The 15,975-nt window shown below is 52.4% G+C and overlaps 1 protein-coding gene across 1 annotated transcript in view; it reads right to left on the bottom strand.

Annotated features, from left to right (window-relative positions):
- NEURL1B (neuralized E3 ubiquitin protein ligase 1B) overlaps window positions 1-15,391 on the bottom strand; it is a 148,569-nt gene extending 133,178 nt beyond the window's left edge. The window contains exon 1 of the mRNA XM_072935441.1: window positions 15,313-15,391. Coding sequence (XP_072791542.1) covers window positions 15,313-15,322 — 10 coding nt within the window. The 5' untranslated portion in view covers window positions 15,323-15,391. The remainder of the gene's footprint in view (window positions 1-15,312) is intronic.
- Between the last annotated feature and the right edge of the window lie 584 nt (window positions 15,392-15,975).

The raw sequence follows: 15,975 nt of genomic DNA, 5'->3' as shown, positions 1-15,975 counted from the left end.
TCCCTTCACATTTTTCAGTGCACAACTCCTTTAAGGACCACTTGCAAAATAACAAAACTTTGTTCTTTCTGTGAAGAGCAGCTGAGTGAGGTGACAGATCAGCACAGCTGATTCAAGTGAGGCTCTCTCCAGCATCACTTGAATCCTGACCTTGGATGACTTTGCCAGGCAATGTTCTTCCCCTTCTTTTCCAGCATTTTATCTCTCTGTAAAAAGCAGGTAACAACACTGAATTCTCCCCTTGGGATGCTGAGGGAATTAATCAGGCAAATATTTTTAAGGAAATTAATGCTCTAAAAACACAATTGTAAGGACTGAGCAACTCAATTGCATCGTCACTTGTCGCCCTGATTCTTGAGTTTTTCTAAAGCCTTCTGAGTTTACATTCTATTGGGAAACTTTCCCACACAGTTTCTGTAAATAACGTGTTATTTTGCATTCCTTCATAGGGGTAGAGATACTTGATGTACTAGTGGTTTGTCCAATGTCTTTGGAGAGGTGGCACATTCACTCTCCAATCCACTGTCACCTTTGGAAAAGTATAAAAGTTGGAGTCAGAAAATAAACTTTCTCTTTTACCTTGCAAAATGGCAAGTGGCTCGCGTTGTGCTTTCTCGTGTCCTATAGCGACAGTCATTCTTCTCATTAGAGACAATATAATAAATTATGGACTCCCTCGTGCTGGGCCTGGAGAGAAACAATCAATGCCTCTGCTTGGAACTTTTCACAGAAGCACAGAATCATTGAGGTGGGACTAGACCTCCAAAATTATCGAGTCCAAGCTGGTTTGGTGATCCCCAAGGTGATCCCCACCTTGTCCCCAGCCCAGAGCACCGAGTGCCACCTCCAGCCCTTCCTGGGACACCCCAGGGATGGGGATCCAAACCTCCCTGGGCAGTTCCAGTGCCTGAGCACCCTTTCCATGGGGAAATTCCTGCTGATGCCCACCCTGAGCCTGCCCTGGCCCAGCCTGAGGCTGTTCCCTCTCCTCCTGTCCCTGTTCCTGGAGCAGAGCCCGAAGCCCAGCTGGGGGCTCCTGTTCAGCCACTGTCTCCAGCATCCCCAGGTAAGCTTTTCCAGGGTTTTGCAGGATTTTCCAGGGTTTTGCAGGGTTTTGCAGGGCTGTGCAGGGTTTTGCAGCCGCTGCAGGAATCCCCCGCTAGAGGGGAGCTTCTCCCCACGAACAGCCCGGCTGCAGCGCCGGCAGCGGCGCATCCCGGGCTTCGCGGGGAGCGGCATTTACAAGGCTCGGCTTTCACAAAAAAAAAAAAAAAAAAACGGTCCTGGTCCTCTTCTCTTCAGATAAGAGAAGTTTTCTCTCGGTTCAGCTGGAGGGAGGGGGCTTGTGGCGAGTTCTGGAGGTTCCACGCACGCCCCCAGCCCTGCTGGTCCATCTCCGGAGGGGAATCGCGATGCTCTGGCTGCACAAAAACGATGGCGAGGCAGCCAGCAGCAGGAAAAGGGTGACATCCTTCCAGTGAGAGTCCTTCCCAGACAAAGCTGAACGTTTTGATGTCATTTAAAGTGGTTTGTAAGATATCGAAAACTCCGGGGAAGGTTTCGATGCCGGGGTAACCACGGAGCCTGCAGAGGGAAGGGATGCTGCGCACACATCCCTCACCTGCTGCCTGCTGTGAACAACCTTCCCCGGGCAGGAGAGGGCAGCGAGGGCACAAAGGTCCCTGCTGGGGCCACACCAGACCTGTCAGACACCGCGGGCAGCTCCGCACACCCCAAAATGTCACCCGATAAGGACACGGAAAACCAAAAGGAAAAGCAAAGCCACATGTCTGTAATGCCAGGCGAAATGAGCTCACTGGCAGTTCCCACCCTGGGCACAGAGATTTGTCCCCAGAGCGGTCTGGAGCCGTGGCCCAGCCCAGCAGAGGGCACAGACACACGGAGCACAGACACACAGAGCCTTAATTACAGACGCGGTTCATTAAGTGGTACCCGCCACCTCCCAGCCGCGGCTCCAGCATTTATGGGGCTGAGCACCACGGGGCGATGTTTCTGTGTCCCTTTCCACCCTGGAGCTCGTTCAAGGCTGGACATGCCCATCCTGGCCTGGGAATTTTGTGGGAAGTGGATGCAGAGGTGCAGAGGTGCTGCCCCGAGGGCTCTGTGTGCTCCCTGCAGCCTGTCCACAGCAAGAGATGTCACCCTGATTCTTAAGTTTTTCTAAAGCCTTCTGAGTTTACATTCTGTTGGAAAACTTTCCCACACAATTTCTGTAAATAACATATTATTTTGCATTCCTTCACGGGGGTAGAGAAACTTGATTTACTAGTAGTTTGTCCAATGTCTTTGGAGAGGTGGCACATTCACTCTCCAATCCACTGTCACCTTTGGAAAAGTATAAAAGTTGGAGTCAGAAAATAAACTCTCTCTTTTACCTTGCAAGATAGCAGGTAACTCGCGTTGTGCTTTCTCATGTTCTATAGCGACAAAGAGACACTCCTTGGACCATTCATCCAATTCCCTCATCCACAAAAAACCTTTCAGGCAGCTCCTCACAGCCCTACTATTGTGGCCTCATAACACCCAGGAATTCACAGATGAGTGTCCCTTAAATTCAGCCTGGAAAATGATTTCTGTGTAGGAAAACAGATCCTTCCAGAGAACACAATGAGCAAGGTAGCCTTATTTAAACTCCTGGCAGCAATTTATTTACTCATTTTGCCACAGCTATTTTAGAGTTTGGCATATAGGATGGAAACTAAAATTTAAAAAAAGAAAACACACAAAACAAAACAAAAAACTTCTGGCAATGTGACAGCAAAGCTGGACAAGATGAGTGTCTCTGATTGTGACTCTCATTAACACAAGTTAAATCGCACTTAAGGAGGTTTACTATTTTTCTACCAGAATGAAAACCCAGGTGTGCCATTTTCTCATCGTAGCTAGAAAACGTTGTTTGTTACACAAGGTGCATCCCTCAGTGCCATGGAGGAGTGGGTGGTGCTGCAGGTTTCAGGGCTGAGAGTCAGCAGCAGTTTGAAATGGGGCTGGAAGTCCAGATGTGTGAGGTGTCCCAGGGCAGCTCCTGCTTTGGCTTAGCGTGAGTCACTCCATCACTCCCAGAAGTCACAGGATTTAGTGGGCTCTCATTTCAAATGGAAACAAATGGTGGAAAATGTACTAAGGAATATTTCAGAGTGAGTGGAAGCTGCTAAAAGCACTGACATTTGGTGCCTGGGGCCTGGCAGGGTTTCTCAAGCAACCTGAGCCTGACTTTCCATTTCCATCCCTCTCTCCCCTTCATTGACTCCTGGGTGATTTTTAGCAGGTTACTCCGTGACTCAGTCCTCTCTGCCTTTTGTGTGGAGGTGCTGGACACTCAGCTCCTTGATAAGGCACAGCAGGTTCTGCAGCAGATGTGACTTTGGTGTGAATAAGGCTGAGCTCACGTTGGCCACCGCTGACGCAGCGTCTCCCTGGGTGACATCGGGCGACATCGGGTGACATCGGGCTCACTGCCACACCAGACACTGCCCTGGTCACCCAGCACCACCTGCCTGGCACTCCCAGACACCCCTTCACTCCAGCACACCCCCTCAGCTGCCAGAATTTTGGTTGAAAAGAGCCACCCAGGTTGGTTTTTTCCATCTCTAACTCTCTTTTCTCTTCTCTAACAGGCTCCAGATGGCCGGGTAAGGTCCCATCACACTCTGGAGGTGCAGGCCAGTGAGTCACAACCTGGTTTTCTCCTCCCTGCCTCTCTCTGCCTCTAGGATTTCACTGTGAGTTGTCCAAGCTGTTTCCCAGAGCCCTGGGAACACACAGCTCCAAGAGCTCCTCAGTGACAAAAGTGACACAGAAGCAGCACAGCTGGGACAAACCTCCCCCAGGGCTGAGGACAGGCCCTTGCTTTACCCAGAAAATGCCAGAAAAGTCCAGAAAAAAGATCAAGCAGCAAATAAAATTAACACTGTGGGCTAGACACAACCTGCCAAGAGCTCCCTTGGTGTGGGAAGGGGAAGTGCTGGAGGTAGCAGGACCAAGGTATGGGGGTGGAGGCTCAGAAGGAAAACTGATCCATCCTCCTGCTTTGCACTGCTTCAAAATGAGAGCTGGCAGTGCCAGGGGGAGGCTCTGTGTGCCCAGTCAGCCCAGGAGGACTCAGCTGTGTCTGCAGCACTTTGCTATTGGAATCTGTGCTATTGATGATTCCGAGATTGTAGAAAGTCTCTGTCTTTCAGCCCCGCTGCCAAAGAAGAAGCCATAATTGGTCTGTGCTGGTTTCAAGGCTGTTTATTCTGTTTATCTCTAACATGTTCTGCTGCCCTGCCGCAGCTCTGTCCTGCAGGGCAGCGTGTGGGGCTCTGCCCTCAGTGGGATGGTACAAACATTAAATACCACAAACTACCTGTGCTGGATTTACAATAACGTGCCAATATCTGTCACCTACGTTGGACAGTGTGTCCCCAGCCTGAACCAACAGAAAAATGCCAACACCACAGTGAAACATGGAGGGCATGAAGAAGGAGAAAAAGGACAAGGCACACCCAATTTCCTCCATCTTGTCCCCTTTGGACCCCTAATCTAGAATCCTAAAATTTTACTTTTGCACCCATGCCACACTTAATTATTACTCATATCAAACACTCAGAGCTGGTAATTCATCCTGTAAGATTGAAAATTCTTTTCCATGGACAGAGATCACAGCCAGTGTCTCTGGGGGCTCTGTCCAGGGGGGTTCCTGACCCCTGCCAGGGTCCCAGGGCAGCCAGAGGGAATCCCTGGATTCCCACACTTTGCCAGCCTCAGAACGCATGGCCAGGAGGGTCAGGAGAGCTCAGTGGTGCAAGAACATTCTGAAGGGACTGCCTGGGTTTTTTTCTGTTGGTAATTATGAGAGCATTAACCTCAGTCCTGCTGCATGGTCAGTCCTGGAGCTGTCAGCTGCACTGATCAGGGCTGCCTTCACCTCCCTCCCTCCCTGGCCACGTTATTCCCAGCCCCAGCAGAGGATCCAGGGTAAAACTCCCTTCCCTGGCCCAGTGCAGCCACTCTCCATCTCTCATTGCTCTCTGCCACCCAAAACCCTGCTCAGGCTTCTCCCAAAGGCTGTACAGAGGATGAGCAGCTTCCCTGTGCCAAGCCTGCACGTAGCCAGGGATCTGTGCTACGATTCTGGTCCCAGTTTCCATGCTCTGGGAGAAGCACTGGTAGCACTGGGCTGGCAGGAGGTGCAAGGCAAGCTCCCGTGTCCACTCGCACAAGAATTTGTCTTTCCCTGATAGATGTGGGGTCAGAGTCCCCTCCTGAGCTCCCTCAGGCCAGGATTTGATCAGGATCCCAGGCACAGACACCCAGCTGGGCCCACTGCAGGGACAGCTGTGACACAGACGGGGGTTTACATTTCCCTGGAGCTCCCTACAGCTTTTCCCCTTCTTCTGAAGTGAATTCCAGGACTTAAAACCCCTTCAAGGCCAGGCTGGCCGGAGATCTGAGCCAGCTGCTCTGGTGGAGGTGTCCCTGTGTGTGGCAGGGGGGTTGGAAGGAGATGATCTTTAAGGTCCCTTGCACCCCAAGCCCTTCTGTGTCTGTGAGGGTTTGGGGGGACACCAGAGCCATGCCCATAGCTGCAGGCCCTAGAACAGCTCAGAGCTGGCAGGGAGGAGGCAGAGCAGGACGGAGGCTCCTGCCCTGCCTGCACAGCCGGTTCTGGGGCCAGCAGGGCCAGCGAGCCCAGCCCAGAGCAGCTCAAACACTCCCTGATGAAAGGGGTGGGATTTCTCAGAGCATCCATAATAACCCTTTCACAGGCCCTCATCCATTTCCTGGAAGCTTTGCCTTTTTTTTATTTTATTTTTCCTGTGCTGTGAAGCCCAGGCAAGCCTGAAGAACCCGTTTGGGTTTGTTTCCTGTTGATTTTGTAGGATTTTCCCTGCTGTCGGCCGGTGCCAGCGCTGCTGTGCCGTTGCTATGTTTGTGGTGGCTAAGCACAGCTCAGCTCCCAGTGCCAGCACTGACGTGAACCCTGCAGCTCTGGAAGGACTCAAATCGGCCCCACAGCACTGCAGGGACAGCGTGGGGCCACCCCTGCCCCACAGCCCCCTCCCCACACCCCACAGAGAGCCTGGCAGGGGAGAAACACAGAGATGTCAAAGAGAACCAAACTTTTCAGGGAGGGATGTGGCCAACAATGACACCAAAGCAGCTGGAGTTCAGCTCAGAAACTTCCCAAGGGGATTTTTGGACCCTCCAAGCTGAGGTTGGGATAAGGTGGGTGCAGCAAGGTGGGGGTTTGGTCTCTTCTGCCAGGGAGTGGCCTCAGGCTGTGCCAGGGCAGGCTCAGGGTGGACATCAGCAGGAATTTCCCCATGGAAAGGGAGCTCAGGCACTGGAACTGCCCAGGGAGGTTTGGATCCCCATCCCTGGGGTGTCCCAGGAAGGGCTGGAGGTGGCACTGGGTGCTGTGGGCTGGGGACAGGGTGGGGATGTGGCACGGGCTGGACTTGGAGCTCTATTCCAGCCTAAATGATTCTGGAATTCTCTGCGGCTGGAGATCATTCCCATGGCTCTGGTGACCTGTGGAGACCCAAACCCTGTCACCCAAAGCACTCAGGGCTGCATCTGCTGTTCCATGAGGCAGAGACACGCCACAAAGCCCCAAAGATCTCCGGACTGACACGGAGCAGGGCGCTGGGCTGTGCCCCCAGCCCTCCTCACCCCAAGGGCAGCACCTTGGGGTGCCTGGGGCAGCAGGAGGGGCTGGGGTGCTCCCCTGTGTGCCAGGAGAGGCACAGGGCTGCTGCTGCTGCTGCTGCTGGGATTGCAAAACCCTGGCTGTGTTTGAGGCTGGTTTTTGCCAGCGTTACCAGGGTACAGCAGTGACTAATTCTCTCCGAACTTTCAGTTTCAGCCTCAAGCACTGCATTTCAGAGGGACCTGGTGGTGTGTGTGGTGCGGGGAAAAATCCCTCAGACAGCTCAGGGCTGTGGCTATCTAGGGCAGAAAGAGCCAGATCCAGAGATGAGCCTCGTCACCCCAGTGCTGTGCTGAGCTGGCAGAGCCAGACCTGCCCCACGAGGCAGATGGGGCAGGGATGAGCACACTCCCCCTCTCTGGCTGTCCTACAGCTGCTGAAGTGCTGCTGGCCAAAGAAATAATCTGTGTTCTTGTGAAGTAAATGAAAAATGCCGCAAAAATGAGAATATTTGTGGACTGAAAACAGAGCAACATGCAGCGAGCAACAGATTTTTTAAGTCACTTACAGAAGTGCAATCTCCAGATGTTCATTAGACTTTAATCAGCAATTAAGAAGCAGCAAGAGGGGTGAAGGCACAAGGACAAGGATGCTTTTACTCGTGGGGAATCTGTGTTCAAGCACCAGCCTGTGCATCCCTCCTGCTTCCCAGGAGCCCTCAAGGAAGGTGTGGGGCTCTGTCCTGCACCTTCTGGAAAAGTCCAGCTGCTGGGAGAAGGCTCTGGATGCAGGCTCAGGGCAGGGAGGGGGGGTTTGCCTCCACCCAGGCGTGTGAAAAGGAACAGGGGCCTGGAAAGGTGCCATGGAAATGGTTTTCAATAACAGCCTCTGGAGAGGCAGCGGGGAGGGGACAGGGCCCCGCAGAGCTATGGCAGGAATGTCCCCTCAGGAACTCGCTGTTCCTTCCTGCAGCACCAACAAGGTCAGCGAGGCTCCCAGAGCCCCTCTGCTGCAGGGATCCCAGCCCCAAAACACAGCCCCTTCCCCGGGGGAGAAAAGGAAACGCCTGCACCCTGGCATCCAGCTGCTCCCAGTGCCCATGGCCAGCTAGAGAGAGGCCAGGGGTATTGTAAATGCAGGTGAACCTGGGGGAAAAATGTCGGAATCTGAGGTATTGATGATTCTGAGATTGTAAAAAGTCTCTGTCTGTCAGCCCCGCTGCCAAAGCAGAAGCCATAATTCGTCTGTGCTGTTTCAAGGTTGTTTATTCTGTTTATCTCTAACATGTTCTGCTGCCCTGCCACAGCTCTGTCCTGCAGGGCAGCGTGTGGGGCTCTGCCCTCAGTGGGATGGTACAAACATTAAATACCACAAACTACCTGTGCTGGATTTACAATAACGTGCCAATATCTGTCACCTACGTTGGACAGTGTGTCCCCAGCCTGAACCAACAGAAAAATGCCAACACCACAGTGAAACATGGAGGGCATGAAGAAGGAGAAAAAGGACAAGGCACACCCAATTTCCTCCATCTTGTCCCCTTTGAACCCCTAATCTAGAATCCTAAAATTTTACTTTTGCACCCGTGCCACGCTTAATTATTACTGATATCAAACACTCAGAGCTGGTAATTGATCCTGTAAGATTGAAAACTCTTTTCCATGGACAGAGATCACAGCCAGTGTCTCTGGGGGCTCTGTCCAGGGGGGTTCCTGACCCCTGCCAGGGTCCCAGGGCAGCCAGAGGGAAGCTCTGGATTCCCACAGGAAAAAATGCTGATGTCTGACTCCAGAAGGCTGAATGATTTCTTTATTATACTTATACTATAATACATTAATATACTATTTAAAGGAGATATAAAACTACAAACCTACTTTTTCTAACTCCCATATCCAACTCACTCACAACTCCTGCCTCTCTCTCGAGTCCAGCCCCAGGTGGGTTGGATTGGCCATCAGGCTCAAACAATCCTCACCAGAATCCAGTCAAGCATTCACTCCAGGTAAACAATTCTCCAAACACATTCCACGTGGGAAAAACAAGAAGCAGAAATACAAATTGTTTTCTCTTTCTTTCCTCTATGAAAAATCCTGAAAGAGAGAAGCATGTGCCTGCCACACAGGGGTGCTCACACTGCTCCCAGAGATGGGGCCAAAGGTTTTGTAAAGCCCCCCATGGGTCATTCTGGGGGTTCCCAGCACAGCCAACACCTCCAAGGGTGGCTCTGGCTGTTGCTGAGCATCTCCTCCGGCTTTATGTGAGAGGAGAAACCCAAACACACCCGGCTGGTTCTTCTCCCCTGCTGCATCCGTGCAGAGGGGCTGGGTGGGCACTGGTCTGGCACGGCCACTTTGTCTGTGTGGGCAGCAGGAGGAGGCTGAGGGGTCCCACACACACCCAGCCACGTGCAGGGGGAGGAAGGAGCAGCCACGAGCTCCTGGGCAGTGATCCCAAGATCATTGAAGATCAAATCCAGCCTGTGCCACATCCCCACCCTGTCCCCAGCCCACAGCACCCAGTGCCACCTCCAGCCCTTCCTGGGGCACTCCAGGGATGGGCATCCAAACCTCCCTGGGCAGTTCCAGTGCCTGAGCACCCTTTCCATGGGGAAATTCCTGCTGATGCCCACCCTGAGCCTCTTCTGGCACCACCTCAGGCCATTTCCTATTGTCCCACGTCACTGGTTCCCTGGCAGAGGAGCCTGACTCCCACCTGGCTGCACCGTCCTGTCAGCTGGGAGGGATAAGGTCCCTCCTGAGCCTCCTCTTCAGGCTGAAGGCTGCTGGCAGGGGCAGCACCTGCTCGCCTGCAGAGCTGCCCCCGTGGCACCCACGCTGCCCATCTGGGCTCTGCAGTCCTGCATGCAAAGCTGCTCCCACAGAGTGCCCAGCACAGCAGCTGGGCCGTGGCTTTTTATAAGCAGAGAGCTCCAGTGCCCCTCCTGACCCCACAGCACGAGGGAACAGCAGTTCCTACAGCTCAGGGGGAGGATAAACACACCACAATATCCACCAGGACAGGAGGACAGCGCAGCCCCTCTGGGACACCGTGACAAGCAACAGCTCAGCTGCCACCACACTCCTTGCAAAGCCATTTCTCATCTCTTCAGCCACCTTTCAGAGCCCCTGGCTGCAGGGAAGGAGGAGGAGGAGGGTGAGGAAATTGAGATCCCCAGGACTGGTGGTTTGGTAGAAAGCCAGCTTGGAAGGGGAACAGCCCAGAGCAACTGGTGCCACTTGTGACGTGGTGATATTTTATCTGCACTTATGTCACGGTGGGAAGGGCAAAACGATGGGAATTAGCACTTCTTCTCCAAGGGTTAAACTGTGGTCCTGGATGGGAAGTGGCTCATGCAGGGGAAGGGGGAAAGGCAGCAAGAAGCCAGCCAGGGCTGCTGAGTAGCACTGTGACAGGTTTCAGGCTCCCCAGTGCCTGCACCCTTCATCCACAGACATCAAACTCTCAGCTCTGCAGCTTCATCCGCTCCTCCCCTCGGCATCGCTGTGCCTCTCCCTTCCACCAGAAACAAAGTCTCCAAAGCTGGAATGCTGAGGCACCACGTGCAGCACCTGCCCATGGAAAAGTGTCCCAGATCGCTGTAGGAGAGGAGAAATCCACCTGCAGCACTGCACAGCTCAGCACGGAGCAGTCTGTGGGGAATGGAGACCTCCTCGAAAACAGCTCTTGGAAACAGAGAACTCTCCCTGAAGGAGCCTGGCTGGACATGAGTGCCTGGCTCTAGGTGAGAGCACAATCAGAAACATTTCACCAAGTCTCAGAATGACTGAAGATTCCTCCAAAAGAACATCACAAAGAAAAAAAAGTGGTCACCATTGGAAATATCAACTATTTCCACGTTGAATTTATGGCTGAGGAAAAGCCCTTCCTGGTGCACAGGTGGGTGGAGGTAAGAGAAAAGCAAGTTTCAGGAGCAGGACTTGAATTAGCGCCGTGACATTTTCTGTGCCACTTGTCATTGCAGTGTGGGTCCTTAGAAGGCACTGAAAAAGTTAAGAATGGCAAATTCTTCTTAAGCCTTGAAGAAAACTCTTTCACATCCTTTTCTGTCTTCTCAGAAGCCTTTGTGTCACCACCAGCCCACCTGTGTGTCAGAACAGGAAACACTCCAGACCTCCAGTTTCAGATGTTGCACTGGCAGAACCCACAGCCACGAGGAGTCCAATCCTTGGCCCTGCACATCCCTTTCTGCCTGGGGAGCAGGTTCCTGCAGCGAGCAGCCTGGCAGGGCCTGCTCCATCACCTGGAGGCAGGAGCAGAGCTGCCTTTTGCTACCCCAGGAATGTCACATCCCCTCTCTAAAGCAGCCTGCAGCCTGTTCGGGGCCCCTTGGTACCACTGCAAGGCGTGCAGTCAACCAACAGCTCCTTTTGACTCTTTCCAGGAATTTCTTTAAGCCCTGGTGGACAAATGGCATTCTATTCCTCCTGAGATCTGGAGTGAGAAACGGGTCCAAAATTGGTGAAAGCAACCAGGGAGTTTATGGCTCTGCATTTAGCATCCCTCTTCATCCCTCGTTAAATGTTTTGGAATCTCAAACTTGCCCAGCAGCCCATTTCAAACAAATGCAAAGCCCTCCAGCGTCCTCAACAAACCCCAGCTGCAAACCAAGCCCAGGTTTCTGATTCCTGCTCCATGAGCAAACCATTGGCAAGGAGCACTGCAGGACAGAGCTGTCCCTCTGGACCCGACCTTCACGGCCACCAGCTCTCCCTGCTTCTTCTCATGCTCCTCTTCCAGCTGTGCCCAGCTGTTTCTCTCTCTCCCTGCCTCCAAACCCATGAGTTTCATACAAAAAAATCCCCCCACCCAGGAAGATCATTTTGCACCAGAAATAGAGCTCGCTAAACTTGGGATGCAGCCCAGGCGCCTTAAAAATAGCAGCTGGCGGTGCCAGGCAGGGCTGTGCCAGCTGCCAGGACAGACAGACAGGGTGCCAGGGGGCATGTCCTCCCCTCACAAGGCCATAAATGACCATGGTGCTGCTCAGCAAGCCAATTGCCTGGCAGGGACAGCAGGGTGGGCACTGCTGCCCTCGCCGGGACCCCTCTCCCCACGCTCCGCATTCCTGCGGCTCATGGGAGGCATTAATTGACAGCAGATAAAAGTTCTCGGGAGCCCAAACGGAGCATCCTGGCGTCAAGGGAAGCTGTAAACAGAGGGACAACAGGAGTTTTAAACACCCATCCCCACTGGCGCTGCAGCCAGGCGTTTAAAGGATCCAGAGAAATGAGGGAAAGGCGCTGAAATTTGGGCGCTGCTCAGTCAGGGAGGAAAATCTCCTAATGGGGTCGGAAAAAGAAAAGACTGAAATTATTTTAATTTTTTTTTTCTCTCCTAGCGAGCAGCTTTGTTCCCTTCTGTTCCTCCCAGTCAGTAGGAAAGGGTGGGAGCTATTGTTGGTCAGCTGGCTCCTGGCACAGCTCCAGGGCAGCCAGAAATCCTTGGATTTAAAGCATCCTGGTGACGCAACAGAGGCTCCAGCCCAGCTGGAATTTTGACCCTTTCGGCTGTTCCACTGCCCCTGAGCCGATCGCAGTGGGTGCTACAGATGTATTTCTGCACCTTGGAAAGCCCTGAGTGCTCGGGTTCCTCATTCTCAGCATCAGCGAGGAATACAGCTGTTTCCAAAGGGCGTCTGAAGGTGTTTCTAGTGGTCATCTCCTGCCCTGAGGTGCCAGGTGTCACCCACCCAGAGGGGAGTGGGAGATATATATATATATATATATATCCCTGGTTACAGGGGCATTTTATATATATATATATCTATATCCCTGGTTACAGGGGCATTTTATATAAATATATATATCCCTGGTTACAGGGGCATTATATATATATATATATATATATATATATATCCCTGGTTACAGGGGCATTATATATATGTATATATATATATATATCCCTCGTTACAGGGGCGTAGAATGGCCTAGGTTGGAAGGGACTTTAAAAATCATCCCGTTCCCCTCCTGCCACGGCAGGGACACCTTCCACCAGCCCAGGGTGCTCCACCCAGCCCGGCCTTGGGCACTGCCAGGGATGCAGGGACAGCCACAGCAGCTCTGGGCACCCTGTGCCAGGGCCTGCCACCCTCGCAGGGAACAATTCCCTCTGTGTAACTGAGCTGAATTTCCCCTCCAGGCTGGCACCCCGACCCTCAGCAGGAGCCCTGCTCTCCCAGCAAAGCCCAGTGACACGGGGCAAATGCCACATGTGCCCAGACACCGCCCGAGGTCACGGCTGATGCTATCGCGGCTGACACACGGAGGACTCCAGACACTGTTTTAACAACAAAGAGCAAGAAAACATCCTGTAATGTAACACTGAAACCAGCACCTACGCCATGGAAAGAGAAAGAGCCACCAGCCACAGAGTTTATGCCACTTGTTTTTATCAGCTAATGGGATGAGCGCTGGGCACTTCAAATCGCAGAGATCCCATCTTTCTGTCCTCTATTTTATATGCAGGATGGATTCTTACAATCACTGAATATCCCGAGCTGAAAGGGACCCACAGGATCATCCAGCCCAGCTCCTGGCCCTGCACAGCCCCAAAATCCCACCCTGGCACCCCTGGAGCGCTGTCCAAACCCTCCTGGAGCTCTTCAGCCTCAGGGCTGTGCCCATCCCTGGGGATCTGGGCAGTGCCAGCACCCTCTGGGGGAAGAACCTTTCCAAAATCCACTCCAAGCCTCCCCTGGCACAGCTCCAGTGGTTCTCAGGGTCCTGGCACAGAGGGGAGACTGGACATGCCTTTGGGACAGCAAACAGTTGATGTAATTTTTCAGTTTTCACCCAAAAATCCCTGAAATACATCTCGGAAATCATCAAGATTTCATTGCAGAAGACAAGAAAGGACAGAAGTTACCAGCATTACAGAAAATCAGGAAAGGCTGTCAGAGTTAACGCACATGTGCAGCTCATATCTTTCCTAAATTAGAAAAACCTGCCATTAAAACCACATGGTGCTATGACCCAGCTGCCAATTAACAAAACCTTAACAAGATTTGAAAGAAGAACAAGATACTGATGTGTGAAAATTTTGCCATAGATCATATTTTGACAAGAATTTTGAGAATACACTGAAAATAAAATACTTCTTCCCGGTGTGTAAAAGACCTGAAAAAAAAATCATTAGCCATCTCTACTACAACTGCTGGAGAAAAAAATAAATAGAACCTCCTTTCAAATAAAATTAAATTATCTCAGAAATTAGAAGTCTAAAAATTACACTGTAATTTATTATTTGAGTACAGGTGGGAGTTAAATTTGGCTCTGAGACAGACTGCAATTCAAAAAAATACATTGTGTAGTAAGAACCTGTTAATTTGTAGCCAACTGGTTACTGAGTTTGAAGGTAACTACATCATGTCAGAGTCCTCTGGGAGTTTATTTTTAAAGACAGCCTACAGTTTAGGGATGAAAACGCATTGATATGAGAGGGGCTGGTGTCATAGAGAGCCCTTTGATGAGAAATAAAGTGAAATAAATTTTCAGAAATAAATTTTCTGTGGCCCTCGTGCTAGCCCTGACATGGTGTGGACAATGAGGAGACTGGAACGCACAGGCTGATGAAATTTCTGTTCCCACAGCCTTGGCTCAGCCAGTCTGAACACCAACCAAAACCTGGGCGAGATCTAATGATCTAATGGGGTTCCTGATGCCCAGGGTGCTTCATCCCACTAAATCCATCCACGAGCATCCTCTCTGCCATCTCCCAGGGCACCCCCAGACCCCAAACCAGGGTCCCTGGTGCCCAGAGTGCTTCACCCCTTCCCATACACCAAATCCATCCACGAGCATCCTCTCTGCTGGCTCCCAGGGCACCCCCAGACCCCAAACCAGGGTTCCTGATGCCCAGGGTGCTTCATCCCACCAAATCCATCCATGAGCATCGTCTCTGCCAGCTCTCAGGGCACCTCCAGACCCTAAAACAGGGTCCCTGGTGCCCAGGGTGCTTCATCCCACCAAATCCATCCATGAACATCATCTCTGCCAGCTCCCAGGGCACCTCCAGACCCCAAACCACAGCACATGGCAGCTGAGTGCCCACCTGGAGCTCAGCCCTGCCAGGAGGGGAGGCAGGAGCTGCCCACGGTGTCTGCTCTGATCTCACCCCCTCCCCTGCGTGCCAGGGCTGCGAGGGGAAGCCCAGGGCGAGTCATCAGGAAACGCATGCAAATGCTGCAGCTTGAGAAGCCCGCTCAGGAAACCCCCAGCCCAACCTCCCCGGGCTCTCAGACACCCTCTGCCCCTTCTTGTGGCCCAGCACAGCCAGCCTGGCACTGCCAGGGGGCACAGCAGCCACACAGGGCAGCTTCAGAACCCTGGCAGTGAAAACTCCCACGGCACAGGGAAAAAAAAATCAAACCCACACCTGGAAGACAGGCTGCTCACACCATATAAAGACAAAAAACAAAGCTGCTTTCTGTCCTGCTTTTGGCTGTTTTTCTTACAATAACAGAGCCAACTCGCTCTGTGCCAGCCTGACAGTGTCAGGTCCAGGTAGGTCCTTGGCGCTGCTCTCCAGACAGGCACAGGTTTGTACAACTGCGCTTCCAAAGTGGGAAGCAGCTCTCAAAACCTGGAATTCCTCACCCAGCCCAGCAGCAGAGCAACTCAGCTGCTTCCCTCAGGTACCTGGCTTCATCTCTTGGAGGTTGTGCTCAGGGCCACAGCATCAGGCAGCTCCAAGTCCTCACAGCAATGCCAGAAGGTTCTGCTTCTCCCCAGCCACTCCTTTAATACCTTGGTCCCATTTAAGCTTTCACACCCTTGATGGGCGCTAACAGGACCGACCTGGGCCGTGCCATTCCTGGACTGCCAACCTCTATCAGCTGTGGCCTCTGGCACTGCCCTGTAGTAAACAGAGTGTTGTGAGGAGCCACACACAGCATAAATCTCACTAATTTGTTCTGTCAGCACCAGTGGATTTGAGCCCATGTTTGAACTGTTCTCCCAAGCTCCCACCAGCCTTGAATAGGAGCAGATTTGGGGAAGCCAAAGCCCTGGGCAGAGTCTCCCTGGCTGCACTGAAATCTGCCACAGGTGCTGCTGCTGGACCAGCAAAAGGATAAGGAAGAGGTTTAGATGGGGTTTGAGATGCTGTGATTTCTCACCACGCTGTGACAGTCACACACCATGACCTTTTCTCCTTCCCCATCCTGCTGTGACTGTGGAGTTGGGGAGTGGGCTGCACTTCAACATCACCTCCAAACAACTCTCAGTGCCCTTTCTGCTACCCTGGAGCCAGGCAGAGGAAAAAACCCAGGTGCTAACCAGGCCAGGAAGATTTGCCTGTGT

Source organism: Taeniopygia guttata, chromosome 13 (assembly GCF_048771995.1).
Source record: "Taeniopygia guttata chromosome 13, bTaeGut7.mat, whole genome shotgun sequence".
NCBI lineage: Eukaryota > Metazoa > Chordata > Aves > Passeriformes > Estrildidae > Taeniopygia > Taeniopygia guttata.
The sequence above is the reverse complement of the archived record's forward strand: the minus strand, read 5'-3'. Positions and strand labels throughout refer to the sequence as shown.